The sequence below is a fragment of the Sciurus vulgaris genome (genome assembly GCF_902686455.1).
Source record: "Sciurus vulgaris genome assembly, chromosome: 6".
Taxonomy (NCBI): domain Eukaryota; kingdom Metazoa; phylum Chordata; class Mammalia; order Rodentia; family Sciuridae; genus Sciurus; species Sciurus vulgaris.
The window spans coordinates 30,194,297-30,206,890 of record NC_136466.1 but is presented as its reverse complement, the minus strand read 5'-3'; the positions used below and the strand labels follow the sequence as shown (position 1 = coordinate 30,206,890).

Genomic DNA, 12,594 nt, shown 5'->3' with positions numbered 1-12,594 from the left:
AATTCAAAGATTTTATGTCTCTTCTATAGTTAACAGTTCTATAATAAATGGGTGTGTGCTTAAAATCAGAATTGTTTGGTGCCATTGTTTTAAATAGTATATGTGAAAAATAATCTTTAATCTTTTCTGTTCCATAGGACTTAAATACTATCTATTCTTATCTTCATGGAATGGAAATATTATCAAATCTCAGGGAACATCAGCTTAGGTAAGTGTGGTGTTGTATTTAAGAGCATGTGCCACGCAGCTATTTATTCATTTATTCACCAAATATTTGTTAAGCACGTTTGGTATTTCTCATACTATTTTAAGTACTTGACATGTATGATATGTCTAAAACCTTTCCTTAGGTTTTTGTTTTGGTGGGTTGATTTTAAAGTTGGGGAAAAACACAATAAAAACCATATATAATATCCAGGAATTATAAGTACCATGAATAGTGAAATAAACCAAGTAACTCCTTGAGTTTAGATGGTTAGTGATGACCTCTCAAAAGAAGTAATTTTTAAATAGAGACCTGAATGACAGGAGGGAGCTAAGCCACGAAAGATGACTTTGGTACCTGGAGCAGGGTGAGAAAAGAAGAGAGTTGTGCAAAATGAGTTTGGATGGTAGTCACAGGGTCCAAGTCATTTGACTTTTATAGGATAGGCATAGGAATTTACATTTCTTCTTCTCTTTCTCCTCCTCCCTCTTCTTCCAATCCCTGTTCTCTTCATCCTCTTCCCCTTGACACCCTCTATCTCCCCTTGTCTTTCTCCTCTCCTTCTCCTCTTCCTTTTTTGGTGATGTTGGGGTTTGAACCCAATGCCTCACATATCATAGACAACTACTCTGCCATAGAACCACACCCCTAGCCCAGGAATTTGCTGGTTTTTTTTTTTTTTTTTTTTTTTTTTTGATACTGGAGATAGAATCCAGGCGTGCTTAACCACTGAGCTACATCCCCAGCCCTTTTTTATATTTTTAGAGACAGGGTCTCACTGAGTTGCTTAGCACCTCACTTTTCCTGAGGCTAACTTTAAACTTGTGCTCCTCCTGAGCAGTGGGACCTTGACCAAGCCTTCACCTTTAGGCTGCAGTTTTGTCTCCCAGAAGTAGAGAATTATAATAAAATTGTCTTTGTTACGTGTTTTGAGGATTAAATGAGAATAAGTATCTAAAAGCAAAGCATAGTGCTTGGTATGTTCTAGTTAGTAAAAACAAAACTATTTCCTTTTAGTAGTTTGTGTTAGTATTTATTATACCAAATACTTAAGATAATCATGGTATCTTGTATTAAAGTGGAAGGAAGAAGACCCTTGATTTGGCACAAATCCCTGTGGACAAGACCCATCAACTTCTCTGAAACTCATTTTTTTCTGCAAAATGGGCTATTTACTTGTTAATTTTACATCATTGTTTATATTTGTAAAAGCTCTTTTACTGTAAAAGTACTATAAAACACTGTTGTAACTTTGTGTAACATTTTAGTTAAACATTTTCCTTTCATGAGCTGTTTATCTGATTACTTTTCTGGATGTTCTTTAAGTTATGGACCAGATTGTTTGAAATTTATTCTATTTTTTATATAACAATTCAGGTGTTAGTCTATATCAGGTAAGTACATCAGGAAGAAAGAAAACAAATGAAAAGAAGAGGTGTTAGTAATATTAGAGGTATTTTTTAAATGCAAATGTATTTAACAGATTTTTCATATGCGCATGCCTGCGCTAATAACTATTCTTCACGCTGAGGATACAGTAGTGAACCACATAGTGATCTATTTATTTGTAATATTTGTTTAGTGTAAATTGACAGATTTTTTAATGTATGTAAGAATATTATCATTACTGCCACTTAATATTATCTAATTGCTCCTATAAAATATTACTGTATTATCTATATTTCTAAATTCTTGGTTTAAATTTAGTAATATGATTATTTTCTGTTGATGTGATTATAACAAAATATATTTTAAACAAAATGTAAGATAATCTAAAAAATTTTTACTTTTTAAAATATATATTAGATTAATGTCTGCAAGAGCACGCTATGAGAGATACAGTGGCAACCAGATTCTTTTTTGGTAAGTGTTTCCACAATTAGTATAAATCAGTGACTTTTATGTTTAAATTTTGACTTTTAGCATTAAATTTATTTGATTCTGGAATAATTACCATAGAGCAAATAGAAATATAGTCATAAACCATGAAATATGACATATATAGAGCTCAAAAAGTGTCCATTGCAGCAAATTTTAATAAATATGTACAACTGGGTAACTTCTGTTACTAATGAAAATATAGAAGATAGCAACTTTCCAGATGTTCTCTTTGGGAACAGTAACCACAGTGACTCCAGTCATCATTGATTATTACTTTTACCTCTTTCTGAATTTACGGATAGTCTTTTGGTCAGGCTTTTGTTACTTAGCAGATATCTGTCCAAGGTTTTCAGTGTTTTGCATTTGTTCTTTTTCACTGCTATGCAGTGTACATTTGTGTGAAAATAACATTTATCCATGCCACTATTAGTAGATATTTGGGATGTTTTACTGTGGTGAATAGTAATGTTTTTGTAGACTTTTCTCATCTTTTTATGCCCTTATATACCTTTTCTTGTTGGGTATCTTCCTAGAAATAGAATATTGGAAATTTTCTTGTTCAATTTTGGGAAATTCTGACATTTTTCTAAAATGGTTGATTCAATTGCAGTAGACATTACCTGTGTGTAGTAAGTTCCAGTTGTTTTGCATCTTTGCCAGCTCTTGAAATTGTCAGGTGTTTTTTGTTGTTATTATTTGTGTATTTGGTTGTTTTGAATTTAACCATTATCTTGTGATTTTATTTTACATTTCCCTATTTACTAATGATGATGAATGATTTTAATGTTTCTATAGAATATTTGGACAACCACTGTTATGAAAATCCTGATGGAAGTTTTTGACCTTTTTTTTTTTTCATTTGGATTACCTGTCATGTTTCTATTGTTATGTAAAAATTCTTTATTAATTCTGAATCAGAATCTTCTGTTGGATATAATTAGTACAAATACTTCCCACCATGTCCAGTTTTTCTTCTTTGCTCTCTTAATGGCATCTTCTGAGGAAGAGAAATTTTTAAATTTGTTAGATTTTCCCCTTTGTGATTAGTGCTTTTTCATGTCCTGTTTAAAAAGTCAACACTTTCCCTTAAAAGTTTGAAGATAATCTGGATTTTTTTTTTTAAGTTTTTATGTTTTGCCTCTCAAATTTAGGTCTACAATTCATCTTGGAATTTATTTTTGTTGCTGGTGCAGGGTGTAAATTCCTGACTCATTTCTCTGAATTTTAAAAAGTTTATTTTAAAATGAGTAAACTAAGCCAGGTGTGGTGATACACTCTTGTAATCCCAGCTACTTGAGAGGCTGAGGCAGGAGGATTGCAGTTTCAAGGCCAGCCCCAGCAATTTAGTGATGCCCTAAGCAACTTAGCGGGATCTTGTCTCAAAAAAGAAAAATACAAATGACTAGGGATATAACTCTTTTGTTAAGAGTCCCTGAGTTCAAGCCCCAGAACCAATTAAAAAATAAAATAAGTAATCTATTACGTGTTAACACAATTACTTTATGAGAAGTAATTCTTTTTCAAAACAATAAATTTATGTTTTTTCAAATCTAATATGTGGTTAACAGATTCTCATAATCATCTACATTCAGTCTACTGTGATATATTTTTTAAAATGAAGTAAAAAGTTCCCAGTTATGTAAAACTAAAATAGACAAATGGACCAGTAAACAAAATAAACTAGAAACACACACACACACACACACACATTTAGTTTAAAACAAAGTGGATGCTGCAGATGGTCAGTGGTACAGAAACGCAGTCCCAGCTCAAACAGAGAAGAGGCTTGAAAAATGATCGTTTTAATAGTCTTTTCAAATAATTTGGATATTCTTCTTTGGTACAACACCAATATTTGTTAGGTTTCTTACAGCATAGTTGCAGCATGGATTCTGACCTCATCAGTGAATGTTATGTACTCCATTGCATTATAAATCATTGATCTGTCTTGTACTTAGAAGGAATCATTCACCCAAGTGTGATTTTGTAACAGCATGTCTTAGTCATTTGGAAAATATTGTTTATACTAGATTATATTGTTTTTATAATTTGACACATTTTTATGCATTATCAAAAATAATAGTTGTTCTATCACTTCTGATTTCTTCCAAAAAGTCCAGAAAAGTGTGAAGTTCAATAATATATAAATTTTGATTGAAATTTGGATTTTATCATTGGCATGAATTTATTATATATCTCTATGAATGTCCAATTGACCCTACACCATTTATCCCTACTGCTCTTTGGTGAGATGTTTCTTTGTTTTTGTTTTGTTTTACTGATGCTGGGGATTGAGCCCTGGGGCTCTCTTCCACTGAGTTATATCCTTTGCCCTTTTTATTAATTTATGCATTTACTTTAATTTGAGTGTCTTAACTCAGTTGCTGTGGCTGGTCTCAAACAGGAATCCTCCTGTTTCAGCCCCCTAAAAAGCTGAGATTACATGTCTGCAGCACTGTGCACAACATTCACTTTGTTTTAAACTAAGCAATTCTGTGTGTGTGTGTTTGTGTCTCTCTAGTTTATTTTATTGGTCCATTTGTCTATATTAATGCCATTATTAATTACTATGGTGTATCCTGACATCTGGTAGCATGTATTTTGTATGCTATTTTATACAAGATTGTCTCATTTAGTATTCTGCTTTGCTGCATAAATTTTAGAATTAATTCATCAATTTCCACACACATGTAAACACATAAAAACCTTTTGGACAGCTGGAGATTTGAGTGAAGAGTAGCCTTAAGTCTCAATCATTCAAGAGAAAATCCATGTCTTTAAAAATATCCTCAGTCTGTGATTGTGTATATTCTTTCATTTATTTAATTTTCACAATAATGTGTTATTTTAATATTTCTTATTTTTGAGATTTTGATGGACCTTTATTTTATTCATTTATTTGTATGTGGTGCTGAGAATCAAACCCAGTGCCTTTACATGCTAGGCAAGTACTCTACCACTGAGCCACAACCCCAGCCCCCACCACAGTAAAGTTTTAAATATTTTTACTGCAGAAGGAATTGCAGTGTTTGGTTTTTGGTTTTTGGTTGTTTTGTTTGTTTGTTTTTCTTTTAATACATTTTATACATTGCTTTACCATGTTCTGGCTTCTGTTTATTTGAAGAATCAGTGACATTACTCCTTTTCAGGTAACATGGTTTTCTCTATCTCTGGATTTTATTTAATTCATTTATTTATTTTTTATGTATTTAATTTTTGTATGGGGGTTTGAATCCAGGGACACTGAACCATTTAGGCACAATCCCAGCTCTTTTTCCTTTTTCCTTTTTGAGACAGGATCTCACTAAACTGCTTAGGGCCTTGCTAAGTTACTATGGCTGTGATCCTCCTACTTTAGCTTCCTAAGTTACTGGAATTACAGGCATTTGCCACCTTGCCTATCTAGGATTTTTTTTTCTTTTTGCTTATATTAGATGTGTCTAATGTTCCTATATATGATTTTCCTTATATTTATTTTGTTTTGGGTTTATAGAACTTATTGATTCTTTGATTTAATATCTTTATCAGCTTTGAAAAATTCTTAGCCAATATTTTTTCATTATTGCTTATTTTTCTTTCATTTTGTCCCTTATTTTCTTTATACTATTTTCTGTTTGCTGCCCTTTTTCTCTGTTACTCTATTCCTACTAACTTACTTCTGGTTTGTGAATTCCTGTCTTTTGCTGCTATAGATTTCAGTGCTTAGGTTAAGTTCTCTATCTTATCTATTTTCCTGAACTTACTAAATATACTAACTTCTTTTTACTATTGGTTTTAGGTTTTTTGATCCCATTCTCAGGATGGTAATTTAAGTTGAATGCCAGATGTTGTATGAAAAGTTACAGAAATACTGTCTTCCCCTAGGAAGTATTTAGAATTTTGTTTTGTTTTGACATGCAGAGTACAAACATCTTGATAATAGTTGAAAGTGCTAAGTGATACATGCTGTAGTGAAGTTTTCTTCTGATAGCTTCTATTTTCTCAGTGAAATAGGAATCAGAGTTGACAGTTTGGATGAGGAGGTAGATATCTGATACTCAAAGAGATGGGACAGTGGATGGGCTCAGAAATGTATTATGGTTGCTAGGCAACTTTAAGAGCCTATTTGAAATTTTTGATGGTTGTGTTTTTGTTTGTGGTACTGATGATTGAACTGGTAGGAGTACTCTACCAGTGAGCTTTTTATGAGGCTGGCCTTGAACTTGGGATCTTCCTGTTTCAGCCTTCCCAGTAGCTGGGATTACAGGTATGCACCTGGCTGCATGGTTATTTTATTTTATTTTTTTAAATCAGCTATATTCTGCTGTGGGGTAGAAGTAGAGTAGGTAAAATGTTGGATTTGTTAGTCCACTAAATATAATAAAATCAAGTGTTTTTTTTTTTTTTTTTTTTTTAAGCAAAGAAATGATAGTAGTAACTTAAAATGGAAGGTACAGAAGGGAGAAACAGAAAAGAGATGACAAGATCTTTATGAGATTTATTATGGGAGTCTGGATGATACAGTGAACTAGAAGGAATCAAGTGGGATGCTTGAATCTTCTGATTATGAAAGTATTATAATTACTGTTAACACGAGATTTATTGTGGTTGGCCATGGAAGTAAGTGCCTGAAGTAAGTGGAGGATAAGATCTTTAAAGAAGAGATCAAGAAATTGATCAATAAACGTAATCCATCATGTCAATAGACTTAAGGATAAGAATCATACAGTTATTTCAATTGACGCAGAAAAAGCGTTTGACAAAATACAACACCCCTTCATGCTCAAAACACTAGAAAAAATAGGGATAGTAGGAACATACCTGAACATTGTAAAGGCTATTTATGCTAAGCCTATGGCAAAGATCATTCTAAATGGAGAAAAACTGAAACCATTCCCTTTAAAAACGGGAACAAGACAGGGATGTCCTCTTTCACCACTTCAATTCAACATTATCCTCAAAACTCTAGCCAGAGCAATTGGGCAGACCAAAGAAATTAAAGGGATATGAATAGGAAAAGAGGAACTTAAGCTGTCACTATTTGCGGATGACATGATTCTATATTTAGAGGATCCAAAAACCTCCTCCAGAAAACTTCTAGACCTCATCAATGAATTCAGCAAAATAGCAGGCTATAAAATCAACACACATAAATCTACAGCATTTTTATATGCAAGCGACAAAACAGCTGAAAGGGAAATGAGGAAAACAACTCCATTTGCAGTAGCCTCAAAAAAAATAAAATACTTGGGAATCAATCTAACCAAAGAGGTAAAAGATCTCTACAATGAAAACTACAAAACACTGAAGAAAGAAATTGAGGAAGACCTTAGAAGATGGAAAGATCTCCCATGTTCTTGGATAGGCAGAATTAATATTGTCAAAATGGCCATACTACCTAAAGTGCTATACAAATTCAATGCAATTCCAATTAAAATCCCAATGACGTACCTCACAGAAATAGAGCAAGCAATCATGAAATTCATCTGGAAGAATAAGAAACCCAGAATAGCTAAAGCAATCCTTAGCAGGAAGAATGAAACAGGGGGTATCGCAATACCAGAACTTCAACTATACTACAAAGCAATAGTAACAAAAACGGCATGGCATTGGCACCAAAATAGACAAGTAGATCAATGGTACAGAATAGAGGACACGGACACAAACTCAAATAAATACAATTTTCTAATACTAGACAAAGGTGCCAAAATTATGTAATGGAGAAAAGATAGCCTCTTCAACAAATGGTGCTGGGAAAACTGGAAATCCATATGCAACAGAATGAAACTAAACCCCTGTCTCTTACCCTGCACAAAAATCAACTCACAATGGATCAAGGACCTTGAAATCAGACCAGAGACCCTGCATCTTATAGAAGAAAAAGTAGGTCCAAATCTTCCACTTGTTGGCTTAGGATCAGACTTCCTTAACAGGACTCCCATAGTACAAGAAATAAAAGCAAGAATCAATGACTGGTATAGATTCAAACTAAATAGCTTTCTCTCAGCAAAGAAAACTATCAGCAATGCGAAGTGAGAGCCTACAGAGTGGGAGAGTATCTTTGCCACTCATACTTCAGATAGAGCACTAATCTCCAGAATCTATAAAGAACTCAAAAAACTCTACACCAAGAATACAAATAACCCAATCAACAAATGGGCTAAGGAAATGAACAGACACTTCACAGAAGAAGATCTACAAGCAATCAACAGATATATGAAAAAATGTTCAACATCTTTAGTAATAAGAGAAATGCAAATCAAAACTACACTAAGATTCCATCTCACCCAATTAGAATGGCAATTATCAAGAATACAAGCAACAATAGGTGTTGGAGAGGATGTGGGGAAATAGGTACACTCATACATTGCTGGTGGGGATGCAAATTAGTGCAGCCACTCTGGAAAGCAGTGAGGAGATTCCTTAGAAAACTTGGAATGGACCTACCATTTGACCCAGCTATCCCACTCCTTGGCCTATACCCAAAGGACTTAAAATCAGCATACTAGAGATACAGCCACATCAATGTTCATAGCTGCTCAATTCACAATAGCCAGACTATGGAACCAACCTAGATGCCCTTCAATTGATGAATGGATAAAGAAACTGTGATATATATATACAATGGAATATTACTCAGCCATAAAGAATAATAAAATTATGGCATGTGCAGGCAAATGGATGAAATTGGAGAATATCATGCTAAGTGAGATAAGCCAAGTGAGATAAGCCAATCTAAAAAATCCAAAAGAGGAATGATCTCACTGATAAGTGGATGATGACACTTAATGGGGAGTGGGAGGGGGGCAAGAATGGAGGAAGGAGGGACTGTATAGAGGGAAAAGAGAGGTGGGAGGGGTGGGGGGGAAGGAAAAAATAACGGAATGAATCAAACATCATTACTGTATGTAAATGTATGCATATGCAAAAGATATGCTGTTACTCCATGTACAAACAAACAACATGTATCCCATTTGTTTACAATAAAAATAAATAAATAAATAAATAAAAGACAGAAGCAATGTTAGAATGGTTACCATATTTTAACACATCATCGTCACAGATTTTATGCCAACTTTTTTGGCAAAAACGTGTGCAACCTTTACTTGAAGCTTTTTTTTTTTTTTTTTTAATTATGCTTGTATTACTTTTAAAAACATTTATTAATAAGCTGTCTTTGGTGCAGGATTAGAATGCACAAAATACTTGGTGAACATTCATTAAAATTGAATAGTCCAAGTCAACGCATATCATTCTTTGTGACAGTTTTAATCTTCGGTGTCCAGAAATTCTGGACTCGTCTCACTGGTTTCCTTACTTCAAATGCAATCCCCAGCACCACTCATACATTAGTGCTTTAAACAAATCATGTGAACTTTCCAAAATATACTGACAGTGGTCCTGGGCTGAGAATTTTAAGTTTGTGTCTTGCAGTGCACAGGAAGACAAAAACTCATGTATGTGCTACTGGTGGATACATTGCTGCTCTTGTTTACTTTTTTAAGAGGCATAATGAGCAGGTTTATACCATATGACAATTACAGATGAAAAGTTGTAAGCCAGTTTTTGCATTGAAAAAAATGGGATGCAACAATTATGCTGTAGGGAAAATTACACAGTGAAATGCAGTATTTAAAAGTCAAGAATTAAAATTTATAAGAAATGAGAGAACCATGGTGTGTGTAATAGGTTGCATTTAGAAGGACAGTGAATGAAATGATTTGATGATCTAAGATTCAAAGTGGGTGTTTTTAGTGAGGAGAGGAAAACTGGTTTTGAATTGATTAGTTAGTTACAAGGGAGATCACTGACCTGGTCTCTAGGCTAGTGGTAGGAGTAGTGTATAAGATAAAGAATTCACCATTTTTAAATGATTTTAAAGGAAGTAGTGTCCTCAGGAAATATTGAGAACACATTGAAAATAAAAGGTATTTTTCATAGACTTAGTGGATGAATTTTAGGACTGTGAGAGGTTTGGGAGAAAGATTAGTCAGAAATTAGTCCATCTAGAGCCATAGGCAGATCAGATACTTCCAGATGGAGGATGAAAAGGGAGACCAAGGTTTTTATGGTGATTGATACAAACCACGATTAAAGACTTAAGAATGTTTTTCTTCAAGTGGCTGGTATTTCTTTATCTTAGGTGTAATAAGATCTTGACTAGAAATTATTTTGGCTGTAAGTTTCCTTTCATCATACAAATTCATGATGAAGGAAAGAGGAACTTTTCTTAAAGTGTATAATGCTCTTTTAAGTGCTTTCATTACTGTTTCTGGTTATTATACTTGGAAGGCTTATTGAGTATGACTTGAACAAAGGTAGTTTGGGGATTTATCTAATATTATATTAAGATTTATCCAATATAACATTTTAGTATTAACTTCTATCAGGCAAGTGCTAAATCAGGGGAAATCTGAAAAATTAGAGCATTTGGCAGAAGTAATTGAATTGCATATAAATCATTAGGAGTTATGCTTAGTAGTTTTATGACTTAGAAAAAATACTTAATCATAAAGCACAAGTCCTTTATTGTGGTTTTTATTGGCTTTATTTATTTTGGTGCTGGGAATTAAACCCAGGGGTGCTTAACCACTGAGACACATCCCCAACCCTTTTTTAGAGATAGGGTTCTTATTAAGTTGCTTAGGGCTTTGCTGAGTTGCTGAGGCTGACTTTGATATTGTGATCTTCCCAAGCTGCTGGGATTAAAATTAAAAACCACCATACCTGGTTTTTAATTGGCTTTAAATTAGAATTATTTCAAACTAATAGAAAGTCATTCAGACTGTGAAGCTATATGAAATTTTAAATCATGTATAGATATAAATGTAATTAAATGTAATTGCCTTTGTCTATAAAGGTATTATTCTGTTTTCCACTAGTAGATTCTCTCAACATTTGATATCCTTGCTCTTCCCTATTTTTTCCTAGAAGTAACATATATTTGTGAGAAACGGTTTTCTAATTTTAAAATGAAATATTTAAACGGTAGAGTATATCAATTGCTGAATTTCCTCTGGAGGACAGCATTCCTTTACCTTCCCTCTCCACATTCTTGAGAACTTCTAGCTCTACATACTTTTGAGCAACTCTTTCCATCTGAAAGTTAATAATAATAGTAATTCACTTTTAATTTCAGTCCTCCCTTGCTGCTTTTTGGATCATGTCTTTTGTATGCATTTATATTTTCTTTACAACATATATATGTTCTTTGCTGCTTTATATACAATTCTATTTTAATGTATCTCCTTATAGTTCTATTTTAAAATGAATGTATGATAGCCCATTATATTATACCATGATTATAAAATCATTCTAATAATACTAGATGTTTAGGTTGCCTTTAAGTTCTAGATGTTTTAGATTACTGCTATGATTATGTTCTATACATTTTTTCTTTGAGTTTTAAAAAAAATTTCTATCGCATAATGTTTTCATTTTCATTTCATTTTCTAATACTACAGATAAGTGCTCTGTGTACCTGTTAAGAATTAGCTGCTTTTTTCCCAGTGTAAATTTGATCTATATGAAACCCTATGCAACACTCAAAATTTCCCAAGTTTCCAAGTATTGTTACTTAATCTTTAATGATTTTTGCAGTATTATCATATTGTGTATTTTGCATTGAATCCATATACAAGTGAGCATGTGTATTTATTTACTTGTTTATTTAAACAGCTCAGAAACTATTGCCAGATGTTGGTATATCCTGCTTTCTGGATCTGTACTTGTCAAAGACTCCATGGTTTTGCCTCCTTGCAGGTAAGTTTACATTAACTTCTTAGTGTAGGCACAGTAACATTGTAGTTCTTTTGTCTCTTATATTACACTATTTTATGTAAGGTGTGTATTTTCTCTCAGTGGATGATACATTTTTTTTAAATGTCTGCTTCTTGTTACCATCAGAAATAATTTGACAGGATTTCTTACTTCTGAGGGTATGATCTTGAAGTTTACACTATGACATAGTATCCACTTCCTGTTTGGACCATGGTTTTGTGTGGGATTTGATCTGATTTATCTGATGGCATTTGGATTTAGTACATTATTGAGAAACAGTATATTATAGTAGATGAGAAATACTTTTGTAGAATAAGCAAACTAGATTAAAATCCTAATTTTATCACTTCCTAGTTTTGTGACTGGACAAATTTTAGTTTTCTGTGAAACAAGGATAATAACAAAACCTACTTGAGTTTTGTCATGAGGCTTTAGCAAGCTCTGCTACTCAAAGCTCTCAACAAAAATCTGTAAGGGTTTACACTCTAGAGCCATACTTCATGAGTGCACTCTACCATTTCTTGAGCAAATTGCTTAATCTCTGTACCTCAGTTTGCTCATTTGTAAAATGAGGCACTAACAACCTATTTCATTGACTATTGCTAAGATACAAATGAATTAATCTATTTAAATCTCTTAGAGCCATGCCTACTTGCTAAAAGAAATTGCTCATTATCATAATTATTAAGGTAAAGAGGAGAAGGATAATTAGATGCTCAGTTACAGTATTCTTAGTCTTTTAGCAATTC

The 12,594-nt window shown here is 33.1% G+C and overlaps 1 protein-coding gene across 10 annotated transcripts in view; it reads left to right on the top strand.

The window, feature by feature from the left end:
* The window catches only part of RAPGEF6 (Rap guanine nucleotide exchange factor 6), a 209,443-nt gene that overhangs the window by 47,305 nt on the left and 149,544 nt on the right, over positions 1-12,594 (top strand). For all 10 annotated transcript variants that reach the window (XM_079144100.1, XM_079144102.1, XM_079144104.1 and 7 more), the window contains 3 exons: positions 138-208; positions 2,012-2,068; positions 11,744-11,827. In XM_079144100.1, coding sequence (XP_079000226.1) covers positions 171-208; positions 2,012-2,068; positions 11,744-11,827 — 179 coding nt within the window. In that variant the 5' untranslated portion in view covers positions 138-170. Of the gene's footprint in view, positions 1-137; positions 209-2,011; positions 2,069-11,743; positions 11,828-12,594 lie in introns of those variants that run through there.